This window comes from Hirundo rustica, chromosome 2 (genome assembly GCF_015227805.2).
Source record: "Hirundo rustica isolate bHirRus1 chromosome 2, bHirRus1.pri.v3, whole genome shotgun sequence".
NCBI lineage: Eukaryota > Metazoa > Chordata > Aves > Passeriformes > Hirundinidae > Hirundo > Hirundo rustica.
In genome coordinates this window covers 76882419-76900369 of record NC_053451.1, presented here as the reverse complement: position 1 = coordinate 76900369, position 17951 = coordinate 76882419, and the positions used below count along the sequence as shown (strand labels likewise).

The window sequence follows — 17951 nt, the reverse complement described above, 5'->3', positions numbered from 1 at the left end:
TTCCAGTTGAGTGTCTCTATATGATTCTGCTCCATTGACCCTTCAGACAGAATAGCATTGATTTTTTTAAATCTGAAATGCCATTATATTTTTCCTGCACAGAACTCTGGAAAGAACACAGATAAATGAAGAGGTGTTCTTAATATGAAACTTGTGGACTATTTTAAGAAGGACCTTGGATGTAGTTCTCTGAAGATATCCTCCTTATAAATAATGCATAGGTAGCCTGCTATGTCATGGAGCTCATTCATCCATTTAGGTGAAGTAATTGCTGAGAAGCAGCATATATTTATAGGTTAAAATGGCATATCCATCAACTCAGATAAAAGCAGATTTAAGGCTTACTAAGGGGAAACTCAGTTATGGGATAGACTATACAAAAGTGGAAAAATCTGATCGTGACAGCCAAATGACTCCTACAGCAGTCTAACGTACCTGTATAGGAGCAGACTATTGCAGAAAGTAATTCAATATGTTGTGTTTTAAGCAGAAATGGAGACATGATTATGCTGATGCAACCAGATTAGGAATTTTCTCAACTTTGAAAAAAAATGGACGTTATAACATCTTTTGTGCTGTTTTTTGAGTTTTCCTCCACTTATGAATGAGCAATCTCTGCAGATATCAACTAGTAAACATTCAGGTTTTAAAAATGCAGCAGATGTAGCTTTTACTTTTTGCCTTGAAGCAGGAATCAAAGGTGTTGGTACTGACAGCCCTGTGGGAAAATTGTGAACGCTCTCAAAACATGCTTGTTTTGGCCAAGATTGAAATAAGCATTTATGTTACGACTCTGAATATGACTACCTGAATTATCTCAGGGAGAATGAAAATGAGAATGAGAATAAGGTAAATGTATGCTACAACTAAGTCTTGGATATAAGCTGAACCATGGGAAACAATGCAAAAAATGTAAAAATTTTGCCTGAGATATAGAATGTTGCTGAGCACTGAATTTAGCACTATATTGTTCAAATACCAAAAAATATGTCACTGGAGAATAACAAAGAAATTTCAATAAAGAGGACATCCTGTCTCAGCTGCTATAAACAGAGATCCAAGGAAAATCTACTGCACCCTGACTTCTGCCAGAGGCAACTTTCAATGAATATTACTCTGGTCTGGGTAGACCCAGGCTGCAAGGCCTATTCTTAAAAGATACTGATGTCTTGGGAGGCATCTCAGGCAGCCCAGGCTGATTGTTTTGCACTCTCTGTGGTTTGGTTTGTGCAAGGTACACTCTAAGAGTGGCTGCAAGTGTTAGATGATGAGTCTGTGGAAACTGATTTTGATGATCATCACTTCCCTTGGAGAAGGGAAAGTTTGGGCATATTCAGAGCACATAGATCCTTCCAGCAGAAAAGCCTTGGGCCTTGGGGTGTAACTTTCTATACTGTCGCTCTTTTTTGTCAAGAATCTCCAGCCGTCACAGCTGTCAGGAATGGGACTTTCCCTGAGGCAAAATAAGGACCTCGTGTGGTTGTCATTAAGGGACATGAGAGTTGTGCAAGGTGAGCAGCCAAGAAGCCTAGAGATTTGTGGTCAGACCTCCTAGACAGCTAGTGATGAATATAAACTGCTGAGAAATACATAGAAAACACAGAAAGATTGCAGCCTCAGCAAAACTGGAGGATCTTAACGTAATACTGACACATGTTTAATGTGAACTGTGCTCAAAGAATCAACTATAATCATCATACAAACAAGAAAAGTTAATGGCTTAGGAACAGAGATACTTCATCTTATACAGTGAGAAATACTGGGATGTGTCTGAGTCTGAATGTCCTTGGTCAGCAGGACAAAGACAGAAGAGGTACATGTGGTATGTCTATAATTCTCTGTCTCAGTATTGACGTGCAGCCATCAAAAGAGGAAGACAGAGGGTTTGTCTTCTAAGGAGATGGTACACAAGGAGTGAACTCAAGCAATAAGCCTTGACTGTCTGCACTGATTAATTGTCAAGTCATTGGCTTTTTCTTAGACCTTTGGAATAGGGCAATTTTATATAACTATCTGAAACAGGAGCGCTGGGCTTTGGATTAAATAAGGTCTGGGTCTTCTGCCTACAAAGAGAATGAAGTAAGTGAGAGCTCCTTGAGGAATAAACCTTTTGTTTTCGCTTTCCCCACTCCTTTTAAAAGGAAAACAACATTATATAACATGGCCGAAAATTGTACTGAATACAGCATAGAGTCTTCTCCCAGACATCAACCAGATTTTTAAGTAGAAAAGGCTTCATGCCAGCAGTGAAAAACAATCTATATGTATGTAGGTGTTGCAGACATAATATTATTAGTGCATCATCATTTTTCCACTGTAAAAATGCACTGTCTGACTTGTGGAAAAATAGCTATGATTCCTAGTCACCACATTTTCTGTAGGTACAGTTAAATAAAAGGTACAAAATTGTCTGAAGAATGAGAAAACAGAAAAGATCATGATTTCAACACCCCAGTTGAAGTTTTCTGAGTGGCATCTCAGAATAATTGACGTGAGTGGCTTTTCTCCCACATTAGGTCTGTAATTGCATTCCACACACCCCATTACATCTGGTGAGGTATCTGTCATTTCCACTGAAGCTCTAAGTGGTCAATATGTGCAAGGGGGAAAAATTAGATGACAGAGCATGGATTCAAAGGCTGCTTGTATATCATCTCTGTAGGTCTGACCTGGCATAGAAGAGGGAAGCACTACCCCCAAAAGATTTTGCTGCTTTATTTATTTATTTATTTATTTATTTATTTATTTATTTATTAAGGGTAAAGCACTTCCACGTTACATGAAAAAGGATGGATATAACCTAGGAGATCAAGGAAATCATATTTCAAGAGAATAATGGTCTACAGAGAATATACAAAGGTTCCTCAAGGATAGACAGTTCTGTTATCTATGAAAATATAATGAAATAAATTTTGCTGATATAATTTCTCTTTTGGTCTGCAAGTTTAAAAAAATATTGTCTAAGGTTCCTCTTAGTGGAAAAACTTTTGCATTGCAAATGGCATTGCTATTAATCTTTACAGCAAATATTTTTGAGGGACAGGAGAAATAGCTCTGTAGTGCTGCTACAAATAGGTAGTGAGATAAGCTCATGCCAGAACATCATTGGACTCTGGCAGGGGATTCAGCTTTCCAACTAATGGAAAAACTGTGAAAACCAAACAAGTAAAAGGGAAAATGAAATACACCTGGGCCTGGGGTGAGTTTTAAATGAAAAGATTTTTTGTTTCTTTTCTGAGGTAAGGGCTGAGTTTGCTGAAGCTGGCCTTTGATTCCCAAAATATCTGAGAGAATTTGGCCGTTAAACACCTTGATTACTGGCGCCAGAACAAAGTCTCATCCTGCAGGATGTAGACTGCTTTTAAAATCCAAGGAACGTCATGTAGGTTGAAAACAAAAGGCATATTGAAGGAAACTCTTAGCAACCTGCAGCACTGGGGCCATAGAAAGCATCAAAATTTGGGTTGACAGGAAGAATGTAAACCTCAGGCTCCCGCTTTTTGTCCCCACTTTTCTTTTCTTTTCTTTTCTTTTTTTTTTCCCCCAGCTGATGCAGCTTCCTTCCAAGCAATGGAAAATCACTGACTCAGATGGCAGTCTGGCCAGCACCTAACTGACTGCTGGGAGTTAAATGGGAGACAGAAGCTCCTAATGCAGACAACTTGGCAAACTGTTGTCTTTAGAATTTCAGCCACAGTGCACTAATGAATATTAAGGCAAGGCCATTAATTGTTGGCTCAACAGCACCTGCTTCTAAATTCGAAGGATCTTATTAACATGGGGTTCAGAGGTGGTGGTGATCTGTGTATACATACACACATTAAAAATGGAAAGGAGGAACCTGGTATCATTAGCTCTGTTTATCCTTGTGTCAGAATCCAGACAAAACTATCAAACTGAGGTCTGGTAATCAGAGACAGGGCAATGTATTATTTCCCTAGAGTGGCTATTAAAGGAGGTTAAATGGAACATTTTGTGTATTCACCTCAAACACATTGTGCTTCAGTCTGACCTAGATAAATCAAAATACGTTTGGAAGTAAATACGTAGAATCACAGATGAGACACAAGTGGAAGTTACCAAGTGTACTCTGCAGGATATTGCTTACAGAGTTACCACTGGTTTTCAGCACTCTCCTTTTTCCTTAAATCTCTTACAGCTATTAATTTGAAGTTTAATAAATAGTAGCTTTCTCCCTTCCACTTCCCTTTCAAAAATTTGAGCTTGCTTAACTAGGTGAGGAACTCAAAGGCAGTCTGGTGAACTGTTGAACAAGCAAAAGTAATTTCTGGCAGTCTGGACATGTTTCTCTAAGTCTAGACAGAAAAATTGGTGGAGATGGTTTTCCCCCCTCTTGTGACATTCAACAACAGAGAAGGCACGACTCACACAGTACCTTTGCTGACACCTGCATGCTGTTTTCTTGCATGTTCATGATGGCTTCAGAAATCTTGACATCAATGGGATCCATGACTGATTCAATGTTGAATGGTCCCTCTAATCTCTCCGCTACCAGAAGCATAGCATCTGTTAAAACACAAAGCAGCCATTCCCTTAAAGAAGGGATACCTTTGGGTTCCTCAGGCAGACTAGCATTGCCAGCTGTAGGTGTGGGAAGTGAGCACTCAGCAGGAGTCTGGGGAGATGTGTGACAGCAGCACTGTGAAGTGGGCAGGGCAGTTTCCCAGCTGTCAAAAATACCTTCCCCTACTTCTGCCACCACCACAAAAAAAAAAAAAAAAAAAAAAAAAAAGGAATAAAGACTTGATAAAGACTTTAAAAGTTAGATTAATATTAGTTGCCATAGCATTATTGAGCTTGGGGTAAAATTATTTTACACAGCTTCTTGAAGCAGCCAGTGCTCTGGAGTGTACTTATGTAATCTCCTTCCCAAGAAAAAGCAGGCTGATAGAAATGAATCCCTGGGGTATGTTCTTAGAGTTTGTGTGAGATGATGAAAATTTTGATATGATATATCAGGGTGTTATAATAAAAGCAGCTGTTCTTTCTGACCTTAATGATCTCATTTTCTTGCAATATGAACAGCAGATGAATATTGGATTTCTGCCATAGTATATAGGTATAAACCATGTTTGCCTTCCTACAGTTTCAAAACATGGCTGTAAGTTGTATGCAGAAACATATATTGTTTGTATGTTTTGGATTAAAACAAAAAAGTTTACTTAACTTCCATTGGAGCCCCTGTGCAAAATAATTTAATCTTTTGATGCTCACTAACAAGTAAAAAACAAGCAACTGAACAGAAATTCATCACAATAAAAAAGGTTTTGCCACAAATCATATATATTTGTCTATACATAGACACAAATTTATCGTAATTTGTGTGGCAATAAATGTGATAAACTGGATTTACAGTATATCCTTTGAACATCATATTCGATCCTGGTCTCCTATGTTAAAGTTTTCAGCAACTAATTAGCTTTAAGCAGATGATGTTTGTAACTTTAACATGATAAACAAAATTCTTCACATGCTCTCTTCTTTATACATCAGACTTAAGCTTCAGAAAGTACCAAGCAGACTTTCTTCTGAAACAGACCCATGCCTGCTTTGCTGTTGTAAGCATCAGTCCCACAGCAGCTGTGTGGATGGAGAAGGCATGGAGCTCCCCACAGACCTGACAACAATGTTTGTTAGCTTCACACTTGGCTGCAAGTCACAGGTTTGTTCCAGCACGGACATCTTTTCCTTCCCCATAAAAGCATAAGTGCATGGAGGGATGGGAAGAAGTGGCTGTGCTTCCAGTGCATACCCAGAAATCCCACTGAAACTGAAATTGCTTGGCATGTAGCACCTAAGCACTTTTGCAAATTTACATTTAATATTTCACAGTACTTTTAGGCTGGAAAGAGTGTAATGCCAGTTATTTGGAGTGAGGTGCATAGTGCTTGTTGCTGACTGTGAGAAATGGTGAGATGATAGGAAATTGGTTTCAAGCAGAGGTGTTATTTTGCCTGCACATTATTTTAAAATTCTTTAGTTTATACCCTTTCCAGTGGGAAATGGTGAAAATGAGAACTACGTCTGATACAGAAAACAGTTTTCATACACACAAAAACACGCACAAACATAAACACATGCACACACATACACTTAGAGATTACTGCAATAAGTCAGCAGTTTTTTCCACAAGGAAAAAAAAAAAAAATTACAAAGATTTTGTAAATGTGGACTCCTACAAAGTACTTTCTTCCTCATATTCAGAATGACTTGTATAAAACATTTATGCTTTAGTACTTTGGGAGCAATGTGATCAACTTAAATTCTAAGCGCCAAAACCAGTACTAGGCATTGTTAGGGCACAGGTTTTGGGGGCTGGAATTTTTGGTAGTTTACTTCAGGAATAGGGTTAAGATTAGGGTTACTTCACAAAAAAGTCAAAAGGTAAGCTGCCTTTTTTTTTTTTTTTTTTTTTTTTTTTTCCCTAGGGTCAGACTACATATTAAGTTAAGGACAGGTACCTCTTTATATAAGTCAGCTTTATTTTGGCCGCTAGAAGGTTGGAACAGTCTAGTGCTAAGCCCCAGTATGTGTTCAGGGATGGTGCTGAAGCAGAATTCAGCAAATACATAATTGCTGAATATCTCTTGTGAGAATGGGCAGTGGCTCAAGTATACTTTGCTGTTTATTCTGATGAAATGGGGTGCTAGTTCTGAATTAAATCTTGAAGTGACATCTCTGTGTGGCAGAAAAGTGCATCACCTTCAACTGAGTTTAAATTTAAGAACAGCCTTTCCTCAAGCAAAGTGCCTTCAACTCCAAAATGAATAGTTCCAAGAGATGCAAACTAAAAATCTGTTCCTGGCTTATACAGTATCTTTAGAAAGATACCCTTTAGCTAATCAGCTTCTATTTCCTGGACCTTAAGCCTATCCATAGACTTAGTCTTTATATATACATTCACATATCTATCTATATCTAATACATCTATATCTATCTATATCTATAATCTATATCTATCTATTTAATATATATCTATATCTATCTATTAGTCATTGTTAAGGAAGTGGGCAAAGGCTGAGGAATGTGGATAATTCCTGGTTGCCAAAGGTGAGCTTTTTGTTGAGCTTCTTTCTTTGATATACTATGGTATAAGTCTGATGATGCTTTCAAGAGCCAGGCTTCAAGTTAGTCAAGTTTATATTTCAGTCACATGGGGTTATAGTTTTTGTTATTGCTCTACATAAAGGAATGGAAAAAATAAGAGAAAAAAAAAAAAGAAAACAAAAGAAGAGAGAAAAAATCAAACAGAAAATCCCTGCTTGTCCATATTCTTTAAATTCTATTTCCTCCACTGACTTGGAATATATCTGGTCCACTCCAGGAAGCTATTCATAACTTAAGTCTGTGGAGAAGCTACCCTGAAGCAGCGAGAGGCTATGAGCCAACAGTGATGCTTGACATTAGAACCTTGTCATCTTTTATTTAGTTAGATCTTAAGGATATGCCTGGGGAGCAAGGGGTTAAGGGAAAAATATAATTTGAAATATCTACACCTTTATTGATGACAGGTCCATCTTCATATCAGCAATTTGTATTTTTGTTTTGGGGTTAGGATGTAGGATAGGACTAATGCCGAAGCAGAGGCCTATACAGGGACATATTTGAAGAGGAGGAGTCTGAGAAATGGATTAAATGCTGTGACAAGAGAGGCTTGAAGGGCTGAAGTAAAACAGATACCTCCTTCAACATTATTTCTGAGGCTGGCTGATACAGGCTGTGCTTCCAGTTAAGGCTCATTTTAGGGATCAGCTCAAACTAGAAGTCTTCGACAGTTGCACAGTTCAGATGAGTTCTTGCACAAATGGGAAATTAATGTTTGAGGACTCATTTTTACTTCAGTTTCAGCAGCTTTGTTGGGGCCATGGCTGACTTAGCATTGACCAGGCTGCTGGGTTATTCTTGTCTCCTTCCAGTAGGACTACTACAAGCTCAGTCCAGCAAAAGAGGATGAACAAGTACCATTTCTATGAATGCCAAAATGATTTTCTTAGCCTCTTCCTTCTACCCTTTTTCTGATCATCATGCTGCTCCTAACCAAATCAAACATATCTAGAAGGTACCTGACAGCCATAGAGTGAGAGAAGCCTGGAAGAACAAGGTAGTCTTATCATTGTGAACGTTCAGGCGCCTTGGGAACATACAAACTCACTTCTGTATTTACTAGATTCATACTATTTTGAGTTAGGCCTCAGATTTAAATTAAACTGACTTTTTCATCCATAACATTGATTTCTAGGAAGAAAGGTGTTTAAGGTGAATTGCTCTCTTGGAAAATATTTCCTCAGGTCATTAGGCTGAGTTCTCTTTTTTTGCCAACCCTAACTCTCACTACAGTGATAAAGCTTATTATTCACTTGTACAGTTCCATATGAGCACATACATACCAGCTACCCTGTGCTGAAAATGAGTGAAATGGAAGCTGTTAGGCTGAATATAGTGAAAAACAGATGAAATGTAAGAAGCTGAGATTTATGACAGGACAGTCAAAATGTTATAATGGGCCTCACCAGACGGCAGCTCTTCAAATCTATAATTGTGTAATTGTGTATCAACAAACACAACACTGCTGTCCCAAGTAATATATTTTTTCCTTCTAAAAATGTTATGAATATTATTATATGAGAAGCTGGAAATATTTCAAAATGAAGTTCAGAAAATATAGATGCTTTAGTCTTGAAATCCTAATTCTCGAGAACAGACCCTTGAACTGGACAAAAGCCTAGCTGAGTTCACTGTAAAGCTGAGTGGGCTTAATAATTTGTCAGTAATCTCCAACAGTAGATATTGGGGACTTAATTGTTGTTTGTGCCATAAAAAAATCTAAAAACTGGGTGATTGACTCACCTGTTTCTTATGTTGTTAATATACTTGGGCTGTATTGTTCAATTACATGTGCTCTTTATTTTCCCTCTTTTGTGTTTTTCCAAATCTGCTTTCTTAGGTTCAGTGTGTTTTCTTTCTCCATATACTACAGCACTTGGCAAAAAGCTGTCATCTAGCTGCCAGACGGGGTGAGTGAATCAGGAACTCAGTTGAGGTAAGTCATTCTTGTACTGTGGGTTTGTCAGGGACTTGGAAACAATAGACACAACTCATTGCTCACTTGAAGACATGGGATTGCCAATGGTCCTGATAAAGTGCAGAGCATATAGCACACCAGGGTCACCATCAGTGCTGCTGCTCTCAGCCTCTCCTGGACTTTCCTGATGCAGTAAGCCCCTCTCTTGAGTTATGTGACCAAAAAAATGTGTATTCTATTTCATCTGTTGAAAGCTGTTGGGGAAATGTTTTTTCCTTATCTCTTGTAACTCCAGGAGGGAGGGGGTTGGATGCCTTCTGATAATGGCCCAGCCATTAAACCCAGGTGGGGCAGTGTTTCTTATCCCCTTCACCACCCTTCCATCCTCCAGTGGGATATCTTCTGATAATGGGCCATTAGAGCCCACCAATGACATGACACATTCCATCAGCCCATTGAGAGATGCTCCACCCAGTGGGGGAGGAGCCGACTTCCTAGCTAGATAAAAACTGAGACTCAAGGCTAGCAGGGATCAGGTTTTTTTCCACTGGATCTCCAGAAGAAGACCATACCCATCTCACCACCACTGGACTCTCTACAGGACTACATCTGCTACTCCAGAAGGATTTATGTGGACTGCTTCCAACACCCTGACCAACAGGGTCGGGTCAGGTTGTATCCCTGAGCTATTCCCATATCTTTGCCTAAAAGCCCCTAATTGCAAAATTATAATAATTTGGAAGGAAGAGGGGTTACATTCTCCATTCCAAGGGAGGCTTTAGCCTTCCCTGGCAGACAACTGTCTCAAAACCAAGACAGTCCCTCAAGTTACTGAAGGCCTAGGGTGTAGTCCAAGGGCCCCCAACATGTCTCTGCCAGCTGAGCACAGCAGCTCTCTTTAATGGCTTTATATTCTGTTGTCCATGTTGAGAAATACCACAGATATTTGTCAGTGGCTTTTAGAAGGATGTTGTTTCATTTTAAGCAGTATATAATTAGGAGATCCTGAAGAAACTTTTTGTTTACTTTGTAGTTATTTTTCTATTTTTTAGGTTTTATAGGTGCCATTTTAATGAGAAGCACAGGAGAAAACTGGTCATCATGCTAAGTGATTTTTTTTATAACTTAAAAATTCAGAAGACCAGGTGTGAATTTCAAGATATGGAAATACTTTATGAGCCCTAGGCATCTCCAGGCAAAATAATGGATAACTAACAATACAAATAGACAGGAATGTGCCTGTGTTTCCTCGGAAATGCATCAAACCACCCTCTTATTATCTTGATAGCAAAAGTAATGTGCTCCTGTTTGTGTTATATTTCTTTCAGGGCAGTTTCCCAGAAAATTTCCTAGTGAATTCCAGATTGAAATAAAAGGAGCAGGAACAATGACACTGATTTATGAGACTTCTGACAATTCAACCCCCCCTCACCCTCCCAACTAGGCTGAAATTCAAAGTTCTTGCAAGAACAATTATCCATCCTTTTTCTTGCCCCCTTTCTATCATCAAGAAAATGCAAGGAGGGACTTATAGGGAAAATTCCAGAAGCTGATAAGAAAAGGCATTTTTAGGGTTTCTGTTAATTGGGCATCAGTTTTTCTTCTCATGCATTGTTGCTCTTCTACTTCAAAATTATCAGTGAGATTCCAGCAGACACTGACCTTCCCTCAGGGGAATAATAAAAAAAAAAGAATCTACGGATGAAGTCTATAAGTGTTGTTTCTTCATGGAAACAAAGAATGGTAAGATACTAAATTGCATGTCCTTCACAAAACTGTAAGGAATATTTTATTTTGGAAAAAAAAGTAGGAGGATCTTATTTTCAATTCCCTATTAAGAGTTCTCAGTTTTTCTTCTATGTATGTGGTCTTACGCTTATTTATGGAAAACTGCAAAGTGCTTGTTCCTAAAGCTGCTGGTGAAAAAAATAAGGGTAAGTTTTTATTTGTGAAACTTAGAAGGATTTGTCTATGAACAAGACCATGGATTGCTGATTAAATAGCTGTAAATAGAGTGAGTAACCTGTTGCAGTTGACTATGACCTTGAGAGTGGCAATGACTCTTTTGGAAAAGGATGTAACTGTTGATATGCTGGGCTGCAAGGCAGGGATCATTTAGTAGCTTCCCAACCTTCTGACCAAGGGCAAGGGGAGGCAGGAGTCTGGATTGTATTTAGTAGGTTGTGTAGGTAAAACTCAGTGAGTTTTCCATCATGACACTAAATATAAATAGTGGTCATAAAATCTTTAGAGCGTTAGATGGTAAACTAATGAAACAAATTAAAAACTAAAAATTGAAAAGTGAAATATGGGTACATATTGACTTTTTACAAATATAATATCAGTGGAAATACACCCCTGTAATACTCTGCCAAAACTTTTATTGCTAGATTATGATTTACTAAAAAAATTCAAGAAAAGGAAAGTAAACCTCTACCTCACATTTAAGGGAGGTGATAAGAACTCTTCTCAGGAAAATAGAATAAGTCATGACAGTGATGCCAAAACTCCTGTTTTCCTTAGGGTCCACAGTCCCTTTTTCAAATTATTATTCATATTAGAACTCTGTATGGTTCCATTCTGATGAGGCTAAACTGACACCTTACAGATTTCCTGAGTATCATTAAGCTCCACATACACTTTATATTATGGCATAATAACATTATAATTTTCTACTTCCTGCTTTATTTTTTTTTGTTGTTGTTGTTTGTTTTGGTTTTGTGGGGTCTTTGTTAGCTTTGTTTTTGTTTGTTTGTTTCTGTTTTTTTGTTTTGTTTGTTTCATGGGAGAAGGCCCTTTTCTTAAAATTCATGTTGCAGTTGTGCAAAGGGGATCTCAATATATTTATTTGGATATTCAGTTAACAATAACCAGTTAAGCTTCTTGCTGGAGATACATAGGCAAATGACTTGTCAGCCCTTGCCTGAGCAAAACATGAGAAACTGTTGGATGTGGGGCAAGATTCTTCTGGAGGTAAAAATTATCAGCATATGCAGCTGAACAAAACAGGGAGCAGTGGGGAAATTATGTCCGGGCTGGGTTGTTTACATGGGAGAAAACAAGGGCAAAGAAAGATGGATTAAGGTGAGCTAAGAACAAGCAAAGGAGAATAGGTGGAAAAGGGCATATGGAAGAAGCCATCTGGAAAAACCACTGGTCAGCAAACTTGTCAGCTGCCTGATCACTGCAGTCTGCTCTATATTCTTATTAAATTCTATTCTTAACCATTTTGTGGTTGAGAATCACAGCATGGTTGTGCAGAATATTCTGTGTGTGTGTGTGTGTGTAACATGCTGCTAGCAAGCCTCAAGTCAATCATCCTGTGAGTAGGAGACCAGCAGCAGGAAAGACCTGAGGTTTCTGCTGGACACTTGGTTTGGTTTAGTTTAGTTTAGCTGCAGAGTCTGGATGGTCTTGAGGTCCACGTTATGGTTCAAGGGAGTTGGTTCAAGATGTGTATGTGTATGAGTAAAGGGGTCTGCCTGCAGCTCCCAGATGGACTGCCACAGGGGCAGTCTGACAAGGATCCATTCACCCCCTTATACATTCTGAGCCTATAATTTCTGCACATCATCCTTGAAGATGGAGTTCTTCAAAGGAGTAGTGTGTAAGGATGCGCTCCTGAAGGTGCCTAACTGTGCACAGTATAACAAAGACATGGAAAACTCCATTTCAATTTCTTTTCCTGCTGTGAGCAGGCTCAAAATTTTACCTGCTGGAAAAGCACCTTAACAACCTCTGCTATTCTCAAGTGCTCAGTAGCTCTTCTTTTAAAGCTGCTTCTATGGAATACTTAGCTATTCTTCACGGAAAGGCTGGTGTTTAAAGTACATAGTTAATAAGGGGTGAATCCAGTTTTCTGTCTTATGCTTGAAGAGTTGATGTCTGAAGGATGATGTTATGAAATTATGTCACCAGTTCTTTAAGAAGGCACTGGAATCCAGAATCGTCCCTGCCAGGTTAATTACCAGCTAATTAAAAGGCAAACTTTAAAAATGAGTGTAGATAATCAGATCTAGTTTCTTATCATCTGTTTCAATTAAAAGAATATAGAGATTTAAAAATTAAATGCCATTTTTGATATTTCTAATCAACTATGTAGCCATGTTGGTTCTTGACAGTATCCCTTACCCTTCTCTCAAAATAAAAATGAAAAAAAGTATTGTCAACAGTATTAATAAACTCAAAGAATTTTTTATTACTCCTGTTGGGTTTGTATCCAACTGTCTTTTACAAAGAGCAGCTCAAGAAATTATGATATATGTCTGAGAAGTTATTGACATGCAATTGTCATCTTTTTGCATCTGATGGAAATGAGTTTTGTTGGGTGAACTGCAGTTTCACTTGGTTTTTTTTTTTTTGACTGTTTCAGATACATTCACATGGCATACATTTTTCCTCCATGCATTGAAAAAAATGGTAATATAAAATTATTCTGTTTCTATGTCTTTCTATAACTTTGAGGAATTTGAAATAATTTATACACTGTTATTAGAATATATCTTATTTTTGTTCATGTGTGCAAAAAGAAAATGGAAAAGACTAGGCAAATGGTAATCCTTGTCTGCTATTCTTTGTTGGAGTCCAGGGCATTCCTTTGGCTGCCCTGGAGGGTCAGAGATCTGGATTGGGGGGTCTGGGACTGTGGCCCAGAGCCCAGAGGGACATTGGCTTTGATCTCAGTCCATGGGAAAGGCTTCCTGCACTGCGGGAAGGATTGCAAGCCACAAGAGTGTGAAAGATAGTAGTTCAGCTTATCACAGGGTAAGGAAACAGTAAATTTGGGTTTTCAGTATTGAAGTGAATGGGGGCAAGATGGAGGATTTGGGGCGTTGTCTCCTGCTTCTTCTTTCTTCTTCCCTCACTCCATTTTCTGCAGTGACGGTGGCACAAAATAATTTAAAGAGATTGGGTCAAAGTAGAGATGACCTGTTTAGTATAAGTGATAGGTATTGGCAAATAATGATAAATAAAGAATACGTAGTAATTAGTATAAAAGATAATGACTGCCCAGTCTGGGAGGAGTCACCAGATGCCCAAGCAGCTGCACAGACCTTTGTTGGGCACTGAGAAATTTGTAAGATAAGAAACAATAAACGAAGCGCGTGACCTTGAAAAATCAGAACCTGAAGACTCCGTCTCTTTCTTGCGTTTGGCTCAGAGCTTTGCAGAGGGCAAAAAGACTCTAAACCCACCTGAATCTCAGAGAAAAAACCCGAGAATTCTTACTCTTCCTCTACCTACAGTAGCTGCATGCAAGATGATCTTCTGAACTGGAATTTTAGTTAACGTTATTGCTAAATGTTGAGGGTTTTGTCTGAATGTTTGACATGCATCAATTAATAAAACATAGTACATTTCTAAAATATGTCTTGTTGCTCTTCCCATACACCAAGAGAGGTTCATATGGTCTCACTGTCAATCACAGGAAATGATAGTAAATAAAAGAACCCCCATTGATGTATGCCTGTATTCTACCTTCCATAGTTAATTTAGATTTGTATTAATGTAGACTAGGGTGCGTAATTATTTTAAGATGGGTGGAATTTGGAACACTGAAAAAAGTCCATCTTCCTGACTCTTTCTTGATGAGATAGGCTGAAATGGTTGAAAAGAACAAACCATAGCCTGAAATTTCCTATTACATTTAAACATATCCTTCGTAAAAATCTCCTGGGTATATAGTTTGCATTATCTTTATACAGTCAAAGACATTAGAACCTCGAAGATCTTTTCAACCATTCCAAAGCCATGCAGAGTTACAACCCTAGATATAAATTCCCTAGAGATCTGTGCAGAGAAAAAAATTAAAAATAGCTTTGCTATATTCTTCTGACTTTTTTTAATGAAAGCTATTTCATGGTCTGCCGTATATCAGTACCAGAATTTTTCTCCAGCTATGTGGTGTATTTCTTCTGCTGCTTAATTTGAGTCAACTATTTTTAATAAGCTGCTTAATACAATCTTAAAAGTTCTATTATTTCTTGGTTTTTACATCCCTCAGATATATGTAGACATTTATCATGTCTTTTAGTTTGTGCTTGATTATACTTTCCATGTTAATTTTCTTATTCTGTTTTTGTAAGTGATTTCCTTGGGTCTTTTCCTGTTTTCTTTATTTCCTTTAAAAGAGTTCTCTAGTATTGTGGTGCCTAGAACTAATTAAACCTTTAGAGTTGTATCGCATTAGTGCTGTTTTGCAGAGGTCCTTTTTGTTCCATATGTCTGACTCAGAAAACTTCCTTGATTCCCTTGGTGTATCTGATTTCCTTATCCCCTTCATCACAACTGATTTATAATTCATATTTCCCTTGTCAGTCCTGACACATTTTTCAAATGTCTCCTTATATTCAGAATTTACAGTGAATATAATTTCTATGCTATTTTTTTTCCTTCTTAATTTCTAATTAAAAATTTTGTGCAGTAGAGCTTTTTCCAACCTTGACAGAAATTATGGTACCTTTTTTAACACATAATTAATGACCTATCCATTATCTCTTCTGGAAAATTGACACACATTTTACTTTTATAAGAAGTTTGTTTCAAAACCCTTTTATATTTCAAGGATAACTTCACCCTTCAGCAGTATCTAATCTCCACATAGCATAGAATCTTATTTTAGCATCTTATCATAGCATGGATTGGATTGGAAGGGACCTTAAAAATCTCCAAGTTCCAACCCCCTGCCATGCAGGGACATCTTTCACTTGACCAGGTTTCTCAGATCCCCACCCATTCTGGCCTTGAACACTTCCAGGGACAGGACATCCACCATTTCTTTGGGCAGCCTGTTCCAGTGCCTCACCACCCTCACAGTAAGGAATTTTATTCCTAATATCTAATCTTAGCCTACTTTCAGTTTGAAGCCACTTCCCCTTGTCCTGCCACTACATGCTCTTGTAAAAAGTTTTTCTCCATCTTTCATAATCTTTTTACTACATTACCTTTCTACTTAGTGTGGTGGTACCTATGACATTAACGTCTTCTGCAAAAACCCACTTTAAACTTAACAGATTAATGTTCTTATTGGCAGTTTACTGCCTTATGGAACGACATTGGTCATAATTCTATTTTTTGCTTTTCTGTAAATATTTTTTTCTGCTTCATAGTCTCTGTATAACACTAGATGTAATGCATCTTCAAATGAATTTTTAGCCAGGGTCCAGTAGATGCCCACCTAGATGATGAAAATATTGGAGATAACTTTTGCTTCAGAGACATTTTAAACAGACTTCACAGGACCCTAACCCAAGACTTTTGTGTTGTTATCTTTATAATAAACTGGGATTGGGGGTAAACAGTTAGATGAAAATGGACACTAGTGTTACTGTTCAGGAGAGTAAATATGAAGACTGACCTAGAAAATCTGAGAAGGACCTCATGATCCTGAATGACTGAGCAGCAAAATGGAATCAAGTGGTAAGTATAAGAAAACAAGCAAACAAAAAAATCCTAGTATCTTTTAGGCATTGAAGGGTTTTGAGATGATCATTGCCACTCAACCAAGCTTTTCAGTTTGTGCTACCATAAAATTGTCTTAGCAATCATCAGAGAACCTCACACTGAATATTTGGAAAAACTAGAGAAGGAAAAGAGCACCAAAGAAAATAGGTTTATAGTTACAAATAAATCTACAGTAAAATAAAGTCATATAGCACATTGCAGAAGAAGTGATAGATGAAGGCTTTAAAATATGACACAAACCATAATGTAACATCATATAATTCTGAATTAGAAGAGTTACCAGAGGATGCAACAGTGGCCATCCAAATTGTGGGTGTCTTAAGGTTCAGTGCTTATTCCAGTACAGGAAAGGAGATGTAGAATATGAAACCAGTGGGATCACATTTTATTAATTTCTTTAAGTTACAATAATGACAGTTTGTTTATTCCAAGTATATATGGCAAATTCCTCAGTGTTGTCATCTTTTCAGAGTTGATCCTCAGTTTCTTTGGTAAATTCAACCTTTATTTCCTCTGAATCAAAGAAAATCATTGCCCATGTTTCATGTGGGAAGCCACAGTTGCTATTAAGGTCTGAAATACATACTTCCCAGGTACCAGTGCCAGGTTTTTGAACAGATATCCTACGAGTAACATCTTTCCTGCTACTTTGTCAGTAAGATGACTTTATGTCTTTCCTTGCCATAAATAAACAATCAACCCATGACCATCTTTGCTGGCATGAATCCATCCCAATGGAGCAGCTCTTAGGGAGGTGTCACACACAGTTGCACAGACAAAATTGATTTTTGCCTTTCATTTTATTGATTAATATGGAAATGTACTGCGGATATCTCATTGCATTTAAAAGCCTGCCACTATGGAGAGAATTTTGAGATGCCTAATAGCATTTTCTCCCAGCAAGTCTCAATGCAGTAAATAAAAACGGTGGGGTTTTTTCCCCCACTGACAAATGTTTGAATCCCAAATGAATGCATACATCAAGGCTGTTACAAATCAATGCTTTTGGCATGACTAATCTATTTATTGTTTTGACATTCCTCTCAAAAGGAAAGAGCATTTCTCAATGTTTGCCTAGCTGCACTAACTATATTATTGGGATAAAACAGAACTATCAATGGGATGGGGGCAACGTTGTAAAAATCCTACACTTGAGTTCCCTAATCCATTCGAATTATCTGTGTCCTGATCTTTTAAATGATTGGGAGATCAAGAGTAAAAATGTTTGTCCAGTCTAGAGAAGGTCAAAATACTATGAAAAGTTAGTGTTCATCAGATGAGGCCACTTGTCTGATATGCTGTAATCATCATAAATATTAATAACTACACACAGCAGCGTTTTGCAGAAAAAAGTCTGTTCCCACTACAACTTTCACAGAAGGAAAAAAAAAATGCTTTTAATAGAGGGTGAAAAATGAAAAAATGGAACATTTTCCACAGAAAG

General features: G+C 37.8%; 1 protein-coding gene across 1 annotated transcript in view; it reads right to left on the bottom strand.

Annotated features, from left to right (window-relative positions):
* Positions 1 to 17951, bottom strand: part of GPC6 (glypican 6) — a 752072-nt gene that overhangs the window by 64169 nt on the left and 669952 nt on the right. The window contains exon 6 of the mRNA XM_040055264.1: positions 4397 to 4527. Within this exon, the coding sequence (XP_039911198.1) occupies positions 4397 to 4527 (131 nt within the window). The remainder of the gene's footprint in view (positions 1 to 4396; positions 4528 to 17951) is intronic.